This window comes from Triticum urartu, chromosome 5A (assembly GCF_056163025.1).
Source record: "Triticum urartu cultivar PI428250 chromosome 5A, HENAU_Tu73, whole genome shotgun sequence".
Classification (NCBI taxonomy): Eukaryota; Viridiplantae; Streptophyta; class Magnoliopsida; order Poales; family Poaceae; genus Triticum; species Triticum urartu.
The window spans coordinates 328873104-328893115 of NC_141877.1; the positions used below are offsets into that span (position 1 = coordinate 328873104).

At 44.0% G+C, this 20012-nt stretch overlaps 1 protein-coding gene across 1 annotated transcript; it reads left to right on the plus strand.

The window, feature by feature from the left end:
* The first annotated feature begins 912 nt into the window (after positions 1-912).
* Positions 913-10056, plus strand: LOC125528383 (E3 SUMO-protein ligase SIZ2). Its single transcript, XM_048692865.2, has 16 exons — positions 913-1203; positions 2313-2393; positions 2668-2716; positions 2815-2893; positions 3001-3160; positions 3474-3607; positions 3773-3841; positions 3963-4050; positions 4296-4371; positions 5018-5091; positions 5236-5343; positions 7230-7391; positions 7761-7865; positions 7943-8023; positions 8116-9067; positions 9344-10056. Exons 1-16 carry the CDS (start codon positions 1162-1164, stop codon positions 9460-9462), a joined length of 2379 nt encoding a protein of 792 aa, XP_048548822.1. The 5' UTR covers positions 913-1161; the 3' UTR covers positions 9463-10056.
* The last annotated feature ends 9956 nt before the right edge of the window (positions 10057-20012 follow it).

Here is a 20012-nt window from a genome sequence, read left to right on the forward strand (position 1 = left end):
CATACATGAGGGTTTTCATTCTATTATGCTATATACATTTAATAAACATTTTACAACTATATAGTAATCAAGCACAATAAATTATATGTATTTTTATTGTTAGCTTTTTATATTATTACTTCAAATATTCATGTTTCATACAACGAGTCACATTGAAATATGTTGCAAAATATTCCCGCAACAACGTGCGGGGTATCATCTAGTTGAAGTTAGTGGGGATCAACTATTTAGGTATATAGGATTAGATGTTATCTCACACATTGCTGCACGAATGTTTTGCAATATATTTAGTGATATATTTGGTTGTATGGGACAATAAAATTTGGACAATATAATATAATAATAATTTTTAATTATTGTATGGTTGCAAAATATTTATATAAATATAAAAGCATAATAAAAAACCCTGATCATGAGAGCTACGACAAGTTCACAACAAGATGCTGACATTACTGGTTGTTTTCATACGTCAAGGATGTCTACTAGTATAAGTCATACGCCACATGTAACGGAAGTTACTCCAAAGACTCATAATCAAAGTCCCTTAAAAAAGACCCTAATCAAAATCGGATCTGTCGCCTAAGCCAGGGGAGAGAGCATTAAGGCCATGTACAATGGTTGATATGATAGTCTTATCTTAAGTCTTGCATGTAATTTAGAGATGACAAAAAAATATGTCTACAATGAGTTATATCTTAGCCTTATCTTCAATAACTAGCAATTCCTTAAAACATGATGAGACAAATTGTGCTAAGAGATCATCTCTTGTCTTATCTTAAATAAGAGAAGACAAGTCTTTTCTTACAAATTCTCTCTCCTCCACCTCATCATTTATCCTACGTGGCACTCCTAAGATAGCACCGTTGTACATGCTGTAAGATCCGCGCCACTCCTCGTAGGGTACACGCGTCCCGCCCAGATCCCGTCGTAGGTTTCTTCCCTCGGTCGTCGTCATCACCCGAAGAGAAGAGGAGGAGAAAAGAGAGCAGCCAGGCCGCCACGCCCGCGAGCCGCCGCACACCAACGGAGCGGAGCGCCCCTCCTCCTCCGGCAGCCGCGATTCTTCTAGCCTCCTCCAATTCTCCGCCGACGCTCCTCCCTGCACTCCGCCCGCCTCGCGTAGGGCGTCGTCACATTGGATTCCCCCCGGCCAGAGCCGCCATGGAGCCGGAGTCCGCCGACGCGGCGCTCGCCGGTTGCAAGGTACCCGCATATCTACGCATATCCCTCCATGCCTCATACGTTTGCGATTCCATCGGGACGTGTTCCGCCGTGGATGACCGCTTCTACCCTGTACGGCGACCTCAATCTGGCGACGGGTCGGTTCTAATTCTACGGCCCTCCTCCAGCGACCCCCTCCCATCATGACCTAGTAGAACTCTGACGAGCCGTCTTGATTAGTTTCATACTCCTACCGCTTAATAGGTTTCTGTTTAGCCGATTAGGGACAGGGAAACTCTTGATTGATCGTCCCTTGTCAATTCCCTTCTGTAACTTGAACTAGCTTTACTTACCAAGCCTGGCTACTAGGTCCATACATGTAACTGCTTACAATTAGGCCGCAGCTGCGCATCTTACATCGTTACAAGTTGTTTTCTGTAGAGATTGCAATCTGGGATTCGACACCGCTGACGCCCAAGCTGACATGCCCTACTAACATTTTGCTAGGTGCTGAAACTGCTCACAGTTAGTATTTCTTAGTCTTCTTGCATTGCTTGTTTCCGCAAAGCTAGCTGATTTCTTTATCTGTTTGCCATTCTCTTGCACTGGTACTGTTTACATTGCTCGGCAACTTGGCTTCAGTAAGATTGTTTGGAGGGATGCATTTAGTAACCAAGTTTTAGATTTGAGTTCCATTGCTAAATGTCATTGCTGCGCCACCTTCACTTTAGTGGTACTTAATATCTGTATATTGTAGTTGATAGCTACTAGGTGCTCTTACCCAAGCATTTGACAGCAGTCCAGAACTGTCGCTATATTACACTATACCATGCCCTTACTCATGTATAGTATACGGGATAGCAGCGGCATCGATAGTTCTGCCCTCAGCTCCTCGCATCATCTGATAAAACTTGTTTCTTGTTTACATCACTATGTATAATCAATTGGAGTGGTCTATATTGGAAATTTCATCATTTTCTGTGTTAGTTCTTTTATGTTGTCAAGATGCCCCTCTTACGAAGTAGAGCTTTCAAGTGATTATCTTATTTAGCACCCCTTTTCATGTATGTGTTAGTCTTGTCCTAAAGGAATAGACCTGTGTGGCTTATTCGTCTGTTTTATGTCGCTGATAGCTAAATGCTTTGTTGCAGGACAAGTTGAAGCACTTCAGAATAAAAGAGCTAAAAGATGTCCTGCATCTGCTTGGACTTTCAAAGCAAGGAAAGAAGCAGGTTTGTTCAATCCAATTTCGTAAATCTACATGAATACATTCTACAAATATAAATTATACTTATTGCTTTACTTTACAAGTTTACATCACTTGCTCAAACGTTTCAATCTTCCCTTTACTTTGGGAACAAATAATCGATTAGATTGTCAAGTCGTCCTTACTAATACCGTAACATCTTTCGGAACTAATTAACTTCTCTGTGCCTTTTAGTACTTATATTGAGTATTTACTTCTAAGCCACTTTTTGTTTATCTGATTTTGCTTTACAATTCCAGGAATTGGTGGATAAAATCTTAGCAATACTATCTGATCAACAAGATCAAGGTGCATTGTTTTTTGTCTTTCTTCTTCCAACACTGGCCCTTTTATACTAGTGTTTGTCTAAAGGTACAAGAGGAATAACTTTCATATTGTTCTTGCAGTATCACAACTGAATGACTTAACAAAGAAACCGGCAGTTGAAAAAGAAACCGTGTTGAAAATAGTTGATGAAACCTTTAGGTGAGTTTGCATTTGTTCACATACTGACCTTGTGTTTGTATTATTTGGATTGACTCCTACTGTGTTTTGTCATACACTCATACTGTCTGTTTTTGCTTAATATCTAGGAAACTGCACAGTCCTGCAAATTCTGCTGCAGGCTCACCAAATCAGATTGATTCAGGACAAAGTGTAAAGCCTAAAAAAAAGTTAAATGGCTCTGCTCAAAAGGATGTCAAGGTTCGTTGTCCTTGTGGTAACTCCATGGCCAATGGATCCATGATAAAGGTATTAGTTTTCATCACAAACATGACTACTTGACAGTTTAATTGTCTTTTCATTTTCTCCAATCAATGCAGCAAGATCACAATTTGTTCGTCAGTCTCCTTGATTATGCAGATTGTATACTGAATCATTAAATCAGTTTATGTACATTCTGAAACTTCAAAGCAGTGAATTGTTCTTATATTCTAAAACCCCACGTTAGTTGTTTTGGAACACAGAACTTATTTTATTACGAATATCATGTGTTTTATGAAATTGGCAGTTCTGTTCTTGATAGGTTCTGTTTGTTCCACCTAACTTGCTTGGACCTTTTCAGTGTGATAATCCACAATGCAATGTCTGGCAACATGTTGGTTGTGTTATCATATCCGAGAAGTCTGCAGAGAGTGTTCCTCAGGAATTACCTTCCAGCTTCTACTGTGACGTCTGTCGAATAAATAAGGCCGATCCGTAAGTTCTTCAAAACTTTCATGCAATACCAAACTCATCTTTTGTTCTGCCTGTTTGCCTTTTCAACATTTAAGGCTGAGAACATTATCTAATCAATTCCTCATTCTCCAGTATTAATATTAAATGACCAGCTGTTTTAACATAGTTTCCTTCTATAACTTGCAGTTTCTGGGTCACTATCAATCATCCATTACTTCCAACATCAATAGCTCCTTCTAAAATAGCGACTGATGGGTGAGTTATGCATTGAATATTATTAATTCACTTGGTCAGTGCATAAATTGATGAATTAAACTGAACCATGACATTCTGAAATTTGCATAGTTTTTGTGTGTGATTCTTTCCTATGGTCCAGGTCATATACTATACAGTATCTCGAGAAAACCTTTCCATTATCAAGAGCTAATAGGGAAATGCTACAGAAAGACGAATATGACATTCAGGTTCTTTTCATTTCCTTGAAGTATTAGGTTTGTCCAGGGTCATCCTTCAATAAGTGTTTCTTTGGTCATGCATTGTTAAGAAATGCCAGATTGTTGTAATTCAAAGATTTGGCTGTGACTTGTGAGTATAGTTATGGTCACTGTATGCTATTTCCAGTCATCTTCTGCCATACTAGAGAATATCAGACCACTGTCTGCATGCATTGTTGACATTAAGTTTCTTTGCACCACTTATGTTCTTGCAGGTTTGGTGTATCCTTCTTGATGACCAAGTTCCTTTCAGGATGCAATGGCCTTTACACTCTGATATGCAAATTAATGGTAATATGCATTGGCCTACTAGATAACATCCTTTGATATAGATCTATAGAAAATTGTTTATTTAGCTTAAAGGACACATACTCAAGTTCATTGCACAGGTTTGGTTTCTTACGAGTCATGTAATCTACAAGTATCCAGGGAAGATGCATCTTTAACATTTGCCTTATTGTTATACTTGGTGCACACACTGACACTGTTCCCCGCCATGCACCTGATTGAAGGACGGGCTTCATATTTGCCTTCCAAACTAATATTTAGCTGTTAAAATGAGTTCATGTTTGCATGGTGATTTACTTTCCTAGGTTTATGTGGTGTGACCAAAGCTAGATGTAGCTTGTGCTTGGTTGCTGCGCCGAATACCATTTGTCATCTTGTGTTGCATTCCCTTGTCCGATTACGAGCGATATGTGTGTGCACGTCTGTATGCATGTTAATCCTTTTAGCTTCCCGGTTCTGCTTCAAAAATGCCTCTTTCTCCTCTCCTTTAGGATGGAGCCTGGTTGTATTCTCTTGTATAGTTGTATCTCTTCTTTAGTCCCAGCCTCCTACTCCCCCCACCCCCTGCGGGTATTCTCTTACCACTGTTCTATTAATTCCAATCATTATAGATCTGATTCATATTAGCAGTTCTTTTTCTCCCCCTCAGGTATTCAAGTCAGGGTTGTTAACCGGCAACCTACACAGCAGTTAGGGGCCAATGGTAGAGATGATGGTCCTGTAGTAAGTCTTGTTCCATGGAGCATGCTCTCTCTTATTCTTGCTTTCGAATGATTTGTCGAAATACCTATTATATTCTTTAGTTGATTATTAGTTACATTTTCTGTATGGATGTTTGTTGATCCTACTCATCATTTCTCTTTGCAGTTAACGGAATATTGCAAAGAAGGACCTAATAAAATTGTTCTATCTAGAAGTGACTCCCGCATGTTTTCTTTGGGTGTTAGAATTGCCAAGAGGAGATCTCTGCAAGAGGTAACTGTTATGTTGTGTCACAGAAGGCATTTCCACATTTCCATTGTCAAGACCACTTACTATTAGATTGTTCATTTCACGAAGCATGTTTTTCTTCACCTTTTCCATAAATGCTGAATATGTTCTATTTCTCCCTCTCCTTGTCTTTAACGTTTAGGACATCTATTTGGTGATTGTGCATGCATGCAGTGTAGTGTGATTGATTCCAACAGGACTCTCTTCCCCTTTTGGAACAGGGATCTCGCCCCCGTGCACCAAACACCTGTATCTTTCCTGCCACACTATTGTATCCTCCCTCTCTACTTCTGCCTCCACTCCGGCACCGGCCATCACTGGCGTGGGGTGGTGCCAGCGGAGAAGCTAAGAGACATCAAATTTTGGCTAGGTGATCTACAATTTTCAACTATCAACACACATTTTTCTTCTCAAATGAATATCAACTTATAACTTCAACAACTGGAGCTTTCAACTCCATGAACACCCAACTCCCAGCCCAGTGAACACCAACTTCACTTACAAAAGCAGTAGCTTCCTACTAAAGGAATACCAATTTCTGACTCAACTAGTCGCATCCAACTTGATGAAACCAACTTCTAAATTAAAAAACACAGTAGATCCAAGAACGGTAGGGGGTGGAGCACACAGCTCCCAAATGGTGGTGTGAGTGACCCTCATTGAGGCGGCAGTGGGTGGGTGCTTTCATATCAGCGAGAAAATTGTTTATCTATAGATCCATATTGCGGGTGCCCAGTGCGAGAGGCGATTGGGAAGCGGAGCAGCAGGTTAGGGGCGTGACGGTGGGGACAACGATCCAGAGCCTTCGTTTGTGTTACTTGCGAAGGTATGGAGTGAGTGGTGGCCTGGTTGTTGGAGATAAGGTAGAAAGAAAATGGAAAGTACGAACCAGTGTCCATGGGAGAAAAACGTGTTGTTTCTGTCTGGCTGGGTGGGTGCGTTTGAAATCGATCACCAGTGACCATGCCCCAATTTATGATGCTCGTAATGTTTTTCTTTTCTTTTTTTGAGCCGGAATACTCTCTATTCCATTAACCAGAACGGCCAGCCAAGTCGCTGGCAACCAATGCATGAACAAAGTTTGGCGCTCCATCCGGCCAGAAGGCTGAGGATGCATGGCCCATTCGTGCACAGTGAGCAGCTAGAGAATCTGCTACCTTGTTACAGCCCCTTGGGCAAAAAACAATCTCAAAAAAAGAAAAGTTTAAACGAGCACGAACTTTAATCTCTCGGAAGATGACACCTATGGCAGAGCGATCCTGGGCCGTTCCTTTAATCGCCTGCATGAGTGTTGTGGAATCCGTCTCGACAATCACCGAGGCCATACCGAACTGTTGTGCAGCTTGCAAACTCTTCAGACATGCCACGGCTTCAGAATGCAACGGGTTCAGTAAATAGGGTATGTTACCTGCACCAGCGGCAACAGCCTGACCACTTTTATCTCGGATGATGAAGCCAAAAACCCCATTTGAATTATCCTGTGAAGCACCTCCATCATCATTTATTTTGAGTAGATCATCAGCCGGTGGTTCCCACCTCTGCCCCTCCTTAGTCTGCTTAGTATCCTTTACTTCCCTCAGGCTAGTACAATCAATCAGGCTTGTTTGGATTCGGTGGCACACACTACCTGTAGATCGTCCCTACAAGTGGAACTCCACTGTATTCGTGAGGATAGCTATTTTATGTGATGAAAGATGGCGCAAAAGTACAAAAATAAGATTGTCTGTGATGGAATGTTCCTTATTCCAGTTGGTTCCTGGCCAGGATTTCTGTTTTATCTCGAGCTATGCTGTTAAAAATATTTTTTCTTTCCAAACTCCAGGACTGTGCTTTACGGTTCTGTTCCTTTCTTATAATTTGATAATGGGCAGGTCCTAAATCTGGTGCCGAAGGAACATGATGGCGAGAAGTTTGATCATGCCCTTGCTCGTGTGCGGCGTTGTGTTGGTGGTGGAGCTGAGGCAGATAATGCTGACAGTGATAGTGATATTGAGGTTGTGGCTGACAGGGTCTCTGTGAATCTCCGATGTCCGGTAATTACTTTGCCCATTACTGAGAATGTCTAGGTGCGTAGATATTTGCTAATACTTGATCTGATATATCTGTTACATCTGACCTCATGTCCATTGAATACTGAATATTGCATTTGCCACCTGATGGCCTGACATTATTTTATGTGTGAGCGATGACACCCAACGCTTAAATATATTCTTCGAAAATTATCATACGTACTTTATATTATAATTGTCAACCCAGATGCTATTCATCAATCCCATAATGGCAATATGGTATTGTATGATCCATAGTATATTTTGTACTCCTTGACACAAAGTTAGCCATTATGTCTTTGTATGCTAGGTTCTGTAATATGTGCCTTCCTGAAAGCTAATTTATCTTGACAGATGACTGGTTCAAGGATTAAGATAGCTGGCAGGTTTAAACCCTGTGTCCACATGGGTTGCTTTGATTTAGAAGCTTTTGTGGAACTTAATCAACGTTCACGGAAGGTTTGGCTTTTTTCGTAAATTGACCAGTTATTCTCTTACCTTCTTTGCCTAATAAAACTATATGTTCCTGTCTGCAGTGGCAATGCCCAATTTGCCTGAAGAATTATTCTCTGGACAACATAATCATTGACCCATATTTCAACCGGATCACTTCGCTGGTGAGTTCATAGTGGAAATGATGTACATGTTCAAGTCTACATTAGTCCATTATGCTTTATTTTGCTGACACTGTTGCATTTTGGTGGTCCAGATCCAAAACTGCGAAGATGATGTATCTGAAATTGATGTCAAGCCTGATGGTTCCTGGAGAGTTAAGGGTGGAGCTGAACTGAAGGATCTTACGCGGTGGCATTTACCAGATGGCACTGTCTCTGTAGCCACCAACTTAGGGTCCAAGATCAACATGAGTATTGTAAAGCATGAGATTAAAGAGGAGTCTCTGTCTGACCAGCTGGGCTCCCGTATCAAGTTGGGAATTAGAAAAAACAACAACGGCAAGTGGGAAATTACGAAGAGAGGGGATGTTAACTCGATGCAATCTTCTGATATTAACCACCCAGAGCACTTTAAAAATGGAAACTTTATTACTCCTACAAGCAATAATGATCATGAGGACACTCAAGATTTGGAACAAGGACACTATGATTACCCTATGAGCAATGTACATGATCTTGATTCTTCTCCTATAGATGAACATGTCCCTGCAGTATCAAGAGAGCAAGATATAATAGTTCTGAGCGACTCTGATGATGATAACGTCACGGTGTTGTCTCCTAATGTTTTGAATTCCAGCTCAGCAGATGACACTGGAGATCCATTTCCACCCAATCCACCTGAGACTAAAGGAACGTGTGAGGAACAACCTGGAGGTGGTCTAGATGAGGCTTCATATCTTATGTTAAGTGAAGATTTTGATGATCTGGGACAACTCTCATTTTGGCAGTATCCTTCAAATCCCCAGGATGATCCTGGCTTACAGTTGACAAATAATCTAGGCGAAGTGCAAAACAACACTGCCAACCATCAACCTCTGCACGAGCCAGTAGCAGCAGCAGCAAACCTACTGGAACATGGACATAATAATTGCATTGGTAAAAGCCAAGCATCGATTGCAAGTAATTGCGTTGATGAAAGTCTAATTACTGCCAAGAAAGCGTCTCAGAAAAGGAGGAACCCTGAGGATGAAATAACAGCTTTAGATGGTAAGGCACAGAAACTAACCCTTCTGATTTCTACAGTTTTATTATTTGTGATTTCTCCATCCATCACAACTCACTCTAAATACTCCTTTAGGGACTAGAATTGGAGTATGGTTGCTGCTCCTACTATTGTTGTTAGATCAAACTATTTAGCAAAATGTTAACATGTTAGTGTAAGTTACTTATAGTTCCATTTGGTGTGAACACAGTGATTTCCCTTGTATAATTACACTTCTACATTTTCACAGGTAGACTTAATATTTGATTCCTTGTGTGCAGCTTCAGTTGTGGATGATGACTTGCCTGGGGAGAGACCTGGTGGTCCTTTGTCACCGGCTCGGCAGCAACGGTCAGTTCGACCAAGATTGGTACTAGCAATCGACTCAGACTCTGAATAGCAGCCTATGTTGTCCATTGTCTGGCGTGAGGTGTACAATGTACACTGTCTCCTCCGTGGAATGATCACTGAAGTTTAGTTTGTGATGATCCTTTGGTCTGTCTGGCCTGTCTTGGGAAAGGGCGCTATCTGATTAGTTTGTGATCTGTTCGTCTGTCTTGCCTATCTTGAGAGGAGGAACGCAGTGGCCAGTGGCATCTGTAATTCAAATAGTCCTGGGAGCTGCAAGGAAGATGCATTTAAAAAAAACTGGAGCTGGTCTCGTAGGCCCTATAATCTAGCCAAGAGTGTAAAGAGATCCGTTGTGTAGGCAATTTTGTTTTTATAGCATAGCATAGCATATCAGGAACTACAAATGGCAGTTGATGTACATATGGTTGATTGGTTTTCCATTCATTCAAGTGTTAGTCCTGATAGCTGAAAGAAGAGAGCGATGATGTCCCGTATTTTAACTCTTATAAGGTGCATTTCATCATCGTTGGAGCCTCAGTCCAGGCACGATTTCTATAGCCTAAATGATTGCCTTTTATATTATGGGACGGAGGGAGTAGTTTTTGTCATCAAGGTGTCCTGAACCTAGATTTTGTTGCATGCTCTTTCGGACCATTGTGTTGTGCTTTTGACGAAATGCAGCAGGCACTGCTTTTCATTCGTTAAGAGGGAAAAAAGACAGGTTACATGATATAGAGGCCATTGTCAAGTGACCAAGACGGAAGAGAAATGGCAAACACTATTGGTTAGGAGTACAAGCTACAAGGTTCACTGAGGGTCAAAAGGCGACTACCCCACCCATTTCACTCCTTCGATTCCTGCATGAAGCCAGGCTCGGTTCTCTTCCGAGATTGAAGTGCAGGTGCTCAGAAAGTCGCAGGCCTTCAGGTTGAAGATCCTACCATTCCTCTCTTTCCAGGTCATCCACCATATGGTCATGCAAAGTGAAGAGAACTCCTGTCGACGCTGCACAGGAAGTATCTCCAAGGTTTGCAACCACCACTCTATCAAGCTAGCCATGTTGAATCCAGGCCTCAAGTCGAAAGAGTATTTATATTTCGTCAGAAAGAAACCCCATATGCCAGCAGCGTAAGGGCAAGTGCCAAACAGATGCACAGCTGATTCAACTCCAATATTGCATAGGGGGCAGACTGGGCTGTGAGGCCATTTGCGTTAGCAAGGTTGTCAGCCGTAAGGCATTTGTTTTGAACAGCAAGCCAGGCATTTTTTTTTTTTACTTTAGGCGGTATTTTGATCTTCCAAATAAGGTCCGACAGGGGCAACTGAATTCTTCCATTGAACTGACATAGATACGCAGATTTTGCAGTGTAGCAATGATCAGCAGTCCACTTCCATATAAATCTGTCCTGCTTTTCAGATAAAAGCAATGATTTCGGTGCGGTGCCAGAGGTCCACATACTTGTGTTCTGCTGATTGGTACAACTTGCAAAACGATCTTGTATTATGATGGAGCGAGTATATTTTATCGGTCCTGATAAGATTGAGTTACATGGTCCCATCTCTCACGTTTTTGCATTGCACATGATTTTTGTGTAACCTTCCGATAACCTTAATTGGCTCCTTGCAAATAATAATACTAGTAACAGTGTTGGGAAAAGGATGTACGTGTGTGCTAAAGAGAGAACGCTAATAACTGAAACTTCTTGCTGATGCATTCATAAAGCAATAATTCTATTCATCAATATGGGTGCAACTACTCCCTCCTTTGACATACTTCCGTTTAAAAGATAAATGAAAAGCCATATCATCGGTGTTGTGATCCGTTTTCATCGTTGGAGCCCTCGCAACGGTTTCGATGGACTTTAAAAAAATAATTTTAGTGCTGAGACCAAGCAAGCAAGCTCAACTAGTTGCCTCTTCTTGCCATTAGTGTTACCTCCTATTTTTATAAACATGTTCCAACTTAGAGGAACAAGAGACAGCTAATGTTGAACTTCAGCGTGCATGTATCCAACTTAATTAGCATTAGTGGTAGGGAAACATGAGTAATGCTACCAGAAACATCTAGGATCCGGTACACATAATACTTTCTAGTATAATGGGCAATCGCAATACCGTGAAGCAATTTAGCAGCAATGGTAAGCAAACTATGTAGGTTACTCTCATCTAGCTCTATGCAGAAATCAACCTCTCATGAACGCATGAGAGAGCTTGAACAAATGCTTGCAACTCAAGACAGGTGAAAGCAGCAGCTAATAAATATAAACAAGATCGGAGTTCAAAAATAGTTTCTCAACAATAGAAAATCGAAGAGCTCGAAAGGAAGCAGCTAGAAGGAATTGAAGCCCTGAAGAAGAACAAGAAGATAAAACCGTTGCTCTTGAACATATGCAGTAAGAGTTGGATGGAACGTTGAGTATCTTCGTAAGGCAGTCGCAACTGGGTTCCCAAAGAAGCTTCTCACAATCTTGACGGTGCATTTGTTGGTCGTGATACTTTGTTTGTCTCTTGTTATGTCCCGTGTGATACTCTGTCCAATGATTGATCATTATATTGTGTGATACAATTGGGTTAAGAATTTTAAGTTTCAACGCCAATAGAAGTTATTTAAGTTTCATTTTTATTTTACTAAAAGTTAAATTTAAATTCGGTTGCAATTGCAACATTAAACAAACTGACGCCATCTTTAATCTAAGACAGTAACTATGACGGAATTGCAGGCCACGTCAGCGTCGTCTAGACCCACGTGTAAGGAGCCACGTCAGCATCGTCTAGACCCACATCTAAGAATCCACATCAACATCTTTTAGGCCCATATGTCATAACTATTGATCGGTCAAACCTTACGCAATGATTGTCAGTGACGGTACGTCACTGAAAACAATATTGTGACAAACCGGACGATCTAATGTGAGAAGTCCTGGTCGTCACCGAAAATGGACTTTAGTGACAAAACATGAACCATCACCTAAGATATGATCTTAGGTGTCAGAAAAGTGTTAACACCAGCATTTTTTGTGACGGTGCTTTAGTGACGGACCGCGTGATGTATCGCTTTTTTTGCTGAAGAAAAGCGATTTTACATGGCATAATTGGCTCGTTGTAACGCCCTCGATGCGGCTATATCTCCCACGTGTCAGAGCACGACATAGAGGCATAACCGCATTGAAAGCAATGTCGCTGAAAGTGCGTTATATCGACTAGAGGGGGGGGGTGAATAGGCGATTTTTATGAAAGTCTTCAAAACGTGGAAGTTATGAAGACCAACGACCCAAATAAACCTATTACCCTGCAGCGAAAGGTAGACTACACTAGGCAAGCCATAGTCAAGTATTCAATAGAGTGAAAGTACAATGACTAAGAGCAGCAATGTAGTAAGGATCAAGTAGAAAGAAATTATGAAGCCAAACAGAACACGCAGTCACTTAGTGAAGATAAAAGATAGTGCAATCATACAATGTCTTCACAAGGAGTAACAGTACGTAAAGAGAAGGGAAGGATGAAACCAGTGACTTGTTGAAGACAATGATGTGTTGGACCAGTTCCAGTTGCTATGACAACTATACGTCTGGTTAGGGCGGCTAGGTATTTAAACCTGAGGACACACAGTCCCGGACACCCAGTCCTGAACATGCAGCTCAGGACACCCAGTCCTCACCGTATTCCCCTTGAGCTAAGGTCACACAGATCTCGCCCAATCACTCTGGTAAGTCTTCAAGGTAGACTCCCAAACCTTCACAGACTTCGTTCACCGGCGATCCACAATGTCTCTTGGATGCTCAGAACGCGACGCCTAACCGGCTGGAGGATGCACAGTCCTCAAGTGTAATAAGTCTTCAGATCACACAGACAAGAAGACTTAAGTGATGCCTAATTCTCTTTGGCTCTGGGTGGTTAGGGCTTTATCCTCGCAAGGAATTCTCTCTCAAATGCTTCGAGGTGGGTTGCTCTCAAACGACAAAAGCCGTACACTAACTCTGAGCAGCCAACCGTTTATGGTTGTAGGGGGTGGGCTATTTATAGCCACTAGGCAACCCGACCTGATTTGTCCGAAATGACCCTGGGTCACTAAGGAACTGACACGTGTTCCAACGGTCAGATTTCAAACTCACACGGCAACTTTACTTGGGCTACAAGCAAAGCTGACTTGTCCGACTCTGGACAAGATTCGCTCTCATAGTCTTCACTCGAAGACATAGGTTTTGTTTAAGCATCACTTCAGTCATTCTGAATGGTTCTCTTGGACCCCACTTAACAGTACGGTGGTTCCTATGACTCAACAAAAAAGAAAAGGAACTACGAAAGATCTAAGTCTTCGAGATCCATAGGCTTCATGCGATGTCTTCTCTTGTCATAGTCTTCAATGTGAATGTCTTCATATACCACCTTTGACTTCAATGTCTTCATACATTTTTAGGGGTCATCTCTGGTAGGAAAACCGAATCAATGAGGGACTTCTACCTGTGTTATCCTGCAATTCTCACAAACACATTAGTCCCTCAACTAGGTTTGTCGTCAATACTCCAAAACCAACTAGGGGTGGCACTAGATGCACTTACAATCTCCCCCTTTTTGATGATTGATGACAAACTAGTTGAAGTTTTCAACGGGGAATATAATATGTGAAATTGTAAAGGATAAGGAATTGTCTTCATAAGTTGCAAGGGCTCCCCCTGAAGATGTGCATATAAATAGTTTGCTTTTGGAATGCAAATGCACATGGCAGGTTGTGCTTGTGGAGATCCTTTTCAACTTATGATGACAATCCACTATGCATGAAAAGGGTATGTGAAGATAATGACATGCATAATGGAAAATGGACGTCTGCAAAATGATCTAAGTGCGGAATTTATCGTCGCACATGCGGAATTTATCATCGCATCACAAGGTGGCAAATAGGTAGCATACGACCATCGATTTTTAAGTGTACTCAAAGAACCAAATGTATCAAAACGAGAGTTGTAAACACGAAGCAAAATATAAAGCACCCGCCCATATGGACCCGCTTGAAGACTATCAAACTCAGCTTCTCCCCTTTTGTCAGTAAGGACCAAAAAGGTTTGAAGACATAGAGCATCTACTCGTTCCCATAAAGAGTAGGTGAAGCAGCAGGGTTATCGCTGGTGTTCGGCGGTGCAGAAGAACTTGGAGCAGTGTCGAAGCATGCTGAAGGAGGTGGCGGTGAAGTGGCATTGTCTTCATCCTCGATCACTCTGGCATTCACAGTTGCAGCAGAGGAAGAGAACTCAGAGTCTTCAAGAGATGGAGTGCGTCGCAGCACTGCCCTTCGAGGAGGTGTGGAGTCAAACTTGAAGCGTTCAGAGAAGCCATCCTCTTGAAGATCATCTTTAGAGCACATCAGCGTCAGCCCCTTCCATGTGCGTCGAGAGGTTTCATGGGCAACAAAAGCATTCTTGGTGGCAAGATTGCGAATGCGGTTGACATCCACCAAGAGGCTTTGCATTTGACGCTTCAGCCAGTCATGATGCCTATCCTGTTTCTGATGAAGAGCCACCAGAAGCTCTCGGTCATTAAGAATACGAGTGCGCTTCTTGGGTCGTTGGGCAGTTGTGCTGTCAGTGGCTTCAGTAAGGGCAGGATGTGGTGCACGTGTAGTTCCAGCCAAAGGATACACATGAGTGACTGCTTCAACTCCTTCAATGTTCTGAGAAAAACTTTGATGCTCCGCATTCTGAAGACTTAGAGGTTCCTTGGCAGGCTCAGGATAGATGGCTTCAATAGACATATCCACATTAGGCAGAAAGATCCGATGATTGCGAGCAGATGGCTGATATGAGATAGCGGAGTGAAGTTTGATCAGCCGCATTACCCATGGGGCGTAGAACTTCAAGCCAAAAAGATCAGAGCCTGATGCAGCAAGTTGGCGAATGAAGAAGTCCTGTGCATTGAAGCATTTTCCATGAAGAATATAGAAGACCAAAGTCTTCATTGCACCTTCAAGCTTGGCATGTGGAGAGTGCCCTTTGATGGGCCAGAGAGTTCGCCTTATGATGTGATAAATAGTCCTTGGCAGATATTCTAGGTCTTCAACAAAGAACTCTTTGGGATATGCAAAATCTTGGGGTAATGGCTTCATCATACTGAGCATCTGACTCATGTTAGGTTCAGACTTCTGAAAGATGCTCTCCACAGCTTCACTGTGAAGTTGACAGCCTGATTCGTAGAGATCTCCGGGAGTGGGCAGACCAGTGAGCTCAATGATGTCAAAGGCTTTGGCTTCGTGATGAACGTTTCCTGTCATCCACTCCAGGACCCAAGTCTTCGGATCTCTGTTATACCCGCGGATGTGAAGTGTGGCATAGAATTGGAGCAGCAACTCTTCATTCCAATGCTCTTGGTCAGTGATGAATGGCAGCAATCCAACTTCTTTGAAGCAATCTAGAGCTTCTTCCAGACAGAGCAGACCAGTTATAGCTTCAATGTCAAGACGCTTGTGTGGGAAGATGTGACCTTGATTGTATAGAATGCAAGAGTAATAGCTTCGCTGCGGATAGCTCCAGAACCGATCAGATGATATCCTTTCCCTTGAGTAGGGGTTCCTGAAGCTATTGAAGAATGTGTTGTCTGCTCTGAAGCCATTGATATTGAAGAATCCAGGTGCTGATGCAGGACCTGGGAACCTGGGCAATCTTGGGATTGGCTTCTGTACCTGAGGCCTGTGCTCAACATGATAGTTGAACTGAGGACCGGTAGCAGGTGCAGGAACAGAAGCAGTGGGATCAGTGGCTTCGCTGACTTCTGATGCTTTTGTTGGGGAGGGCTCCACATTAGCTTCAGCCATGACAGCGTCAGTGGCTTCATTGGTGGTGGTGGTGGCAGCCTCAAGATTTTCAACCTCCACTTGATGAGCTGGAGGGTCGGTCACAATCACGTTCTCCTTGAGAACTGCTTCTTGGTGGGACAGGGGAGTAGCAACAGCTTGTGAGACTTCTTCATCGGCTGATGCAGCCGGAATGTCTTCAGCAGTTTCAGCTTCAGACGCAGAGACTGGAGGCCTAGGTCCTTTGCGAAGCCTGCGCAACGCAGGCGACGCCTGTGTAGTTGGAGTTGGCTGGGCCTCAAAGTCTTCTTCCTCTTGTGGGCGATCAGCCCATGAAACATCCTGAGCGATTGGCGTCAGAGGACGACCAATGCTGATGAGTTCGCTGTTCTCGAGCTGAGGAAGGACTGCACCATCTTCTACATGGTCATGTTGACCAATGTCTTCAGCAGCGATGGGATCAGCTGCCGAAAAGTCTTCAGCTTCATGAGCCTCTGTGAAAGCAGGCTCATGGATTGTCAGTTGGCGTTCAGCGTTAGGACGAACCATGGAAATGGGTTCAACGATCAAAGGCTCTGTGGGAGCAGCCCGATCTTTCTTGGTCTTCCTCTTCTTCTTGGAGGGGGCAGTAGGAGAGGCATCAGGATGTTTCCTCTTCCTGGCTTCAGCCTCAGCAGTCCTTGTCTTCTTGAGCTCTGAAGCGGTTGACCGGCTTTTTGGCTTCGAGCCAGTCATTCTAGTTGGGAAGACAATGAGATCTGCTTCCTGCCTTGGTGCGTCAGGTTCAGCCGTAGCGGGCTTCTTCATCTTCTTTGCTGCCATCCTGGGGTCGATGCCAGGACGCCCAAGGGCCTTGTGCTTCTCAGCCTCATTGTAGGCCTGCACACATTTGTCAGCCAGAACCTTCATGCGCTCACGAGAACCCTGAGATTCTGCATGTTTTTTGAGAAAGGCTTCCTTGAGCTCGTGCAGCATAATCTTGAAGTTCTTCACCTCTTGCACGCTGAGCTTGGCCATATGCTTCTTGAACTGAGCCTTTTCATAGTCAATCTTTTGCTTCAGTTCAACAATGCGCTGGGCGATAGCTAACTCTGAAGCAATGACGCCATGGAAGGAGACACTGAGGCCAATGGGTAGTTGCAGATCGTCGAAGCTGATGTTTGGCGTGTCAAACCATTCATCAATGAAGTTGTGGATGATTGTTACATCAAAGAGAGGCAGATCATTGAAGATTTCTGCTTCTTCTTTGCTCTTGATGAGTTGCTCAAGAGCGTCATCTGCAAGATTTTCATCACTTGACAGATCAATGGCATCATTGCGCAGAATGGTTGCGGCTGTTAGCTCTTGGCTGGTGTGTGGCAGAGGCATCTTGACCTTCTGGGGCTTGGAGATGCGTGACAAATCTTCAGACTGCACACTGTCTTCAGGAGGTGCAGTTGCCAGTGGCTTCGCCCGTGAGAGTTTTGGAGCAGAGGCAGGCTTTGAAGCTTTTGGCTGCTTCTTTGGCTTCGGTGCTGCAGGCACTTCATCTGATTCAGCGTCATCTGCAGGCTCGTTCACGGCAGTCCCTTGAACCAAGATATGGGTGATGAGACCTTCAAGGTTGTAGAAAGGACCGACAACATTGGGTTCTACATCACGTGTGCCGTCAGCCCTTGGAGCAGAAGGACCAGGGTTGAAGTCTAGCCCCAATGTCTTCTTCTTTTGCTTTGCTGAGTTCTGGGCAAACTGGAAGTTGCGCTTGAACAGAATGTCGTCACGACACCATAGCAGGGGCGATGGGTCAGCATCCGCAGGTTGTGGTCCACGGACCATGCAGGGATAGAATCCTTGTTCAATGGCTTCATCTCTGGTTCTGGGTTGAAGATTTTTGTAGAGGATGTCTCCCCATGGTCGCTTGATGGCATTCTTTTCAGCATATTCCTTGGTCACAAATCTGTACTTGAACCACTGTTCTGCCCAATAGCGTTGAATCCATTGGATTCGTGTCTTGCGCTGATTGTAATCCTCTTCAGGATCTGTCTTGTACAGCTCTGAGAGGTAATCGGGCAGATCTCTTGATGTTTCTCCTCGACGCTTTCTGCCACTCTTCCTTGCTGATTTTTCTGAAGCCATGAACCTTAATCTGAAAGGCTTCAATACGTTCAGAGGCTTCAAAGGTTTTCGCTTGCTGGACAAACAGGAACTGGCTTCGGGAGAATTTATGTGATGTTGTAAGAATTCTGCAAATGAATGCAGACTATGAGAACCAAAGGATTCTCCCACGGACATGTACCTATGACAGCATTAAGGTGCGAGGGAAGGGGAAGAGGTCATATGCATTCTCAGAAGATTTTGAAGATAAATCAGTTTAGAGGACATTGACCTCATCGCGCGAAGACATTCACTCATAGATAAGGAGTTGGTTCCAGATTTGTACGAATCCACAGATCAGTACAAGTGAGGAATCTAACTACTTTGTGAAGCATAAGTGAATATACTAGGCATGTTATGAGATGCAGTATGAAAGGGATCCAACTTGTGTGAATAGAAACTGCTTGTGGTAGAAAGTGATAAAGCTATAGGATCAAAGGGGGGGCGTAAAAAGGAGGTTTTATTTACCACACGAAGAACTGCTAGACGGAGTGGAAGAGGAGGCCGAGCAGTTCGATCTTCCGTGCCCTAACTTGGCGACGGAGGACACCTACGACGACGGCGGAGAGGACGATGTCCGCGGTCGGCGTGAAGACGGCGTCGGAGAGGTTGCATCAGCGAAGCACTTCGTCGCCGGCGTCGTCGAGTGCTAGCGGTGGCGCTAGGGTTCGTGCCAGAGTGGAAGAAGAGATAATGACTATGGTGAGGCGTGTATTTATAGGTACAGGGGCGGCACTGCGTTATTACACAGGTGCCCCTGGTGATTCACATCTGATGGGCACGTGGCCGTCATGCAGCATATCGGGGGTTGTTCCACGTCCCATGCACGCTTGGATTGTCGGGTGGTCGTTCCCACTTCTCCGGGTTTCAGGTGAAGGAATGAGCATTGAAAACGGACTTAATGGTTGTCTCTGTATCTTATGCTGACAAGGACGCAGAGAATGTTGGGTAACGTTGCAGAAAACAAAAATTTTCCTACTCGTTTCACCAAGATCCATCTAGGAGTTCATCTAGCAACGAGTCATCGGATGTATCTACATACCTTTGTAGATCGCGTGCGGAAGCGTTCAAAGAACGGTGATGATGTAGTCGAACTCGACGTGATCCAAATCACCGATGACCAAGCGCCGAACGGACGGCACCTCCGCGTTCAACACACGTACGGGATGGGAGACGTCTCCTCCTTCTTGATCCAGCAAGGGGGAAGGAGAGGTTGATGAAGATCCAGCAGCACGACGGCGTGGTGGTGGATGCAGGGCGTCACAGTAGCAGGGCTTCGCCTATACTACGAGAGAGAGACGTAACGGGGAGAGAGGGAGGCGCCAGGGGCTGGTGTATGAAGTCCCTCCTCTCCCCCACTATATATAGGAGGGACAAGGGGGGTGGTGCGCCAGCCTAGGAGATCCAATCTCCTAGGTGCGGCAGCCAAGGGGAGGTTTCCCTCCCCCCCAAGGCACCTAGAGGTGCCTTCCACCATTGGGACTCTTCCCTTATGTGGAACCCTAGGCGCATGGGCTTTCGGGGCTGGTGCCCTTGGCCCATCTAGGCCAAGGCGCACCCCCTACAGCCCATGTGGCCCCCCGGGACAGGTGGCCCTACCCGGTGGGCCCCCGGGACCCCTCCGGTGGTCCAGGTACAATACTGATAACCCCGAAACTTGTCCCGATGGCCGAAACAACACTTCC

Bases quoted from the DNA above. Each gene is read 5' to 3' on its own strand.
- LOC125528383 (XM_048692865.2), top strand. From the start codon at position 1,162: ATGGAGCCGGAGTCCGCCGACGCGGCGCTCGCCGGTTGCAAG. The intron at 2,717-2,814 runs GTGCATTGTTTT...TTGTTCTTGCAG, and splicing joins ATCTGATCAACAAGATCAAG to TATCACAACTGAATGACTTA. The intron at 7,866-7,942 runs GTTTGGCTTTTT...TCCTGTCTGCAG, and splicing joins TTAATCAACGTTCACGGAAG to TGGCAATGCCCAATTTGCCT.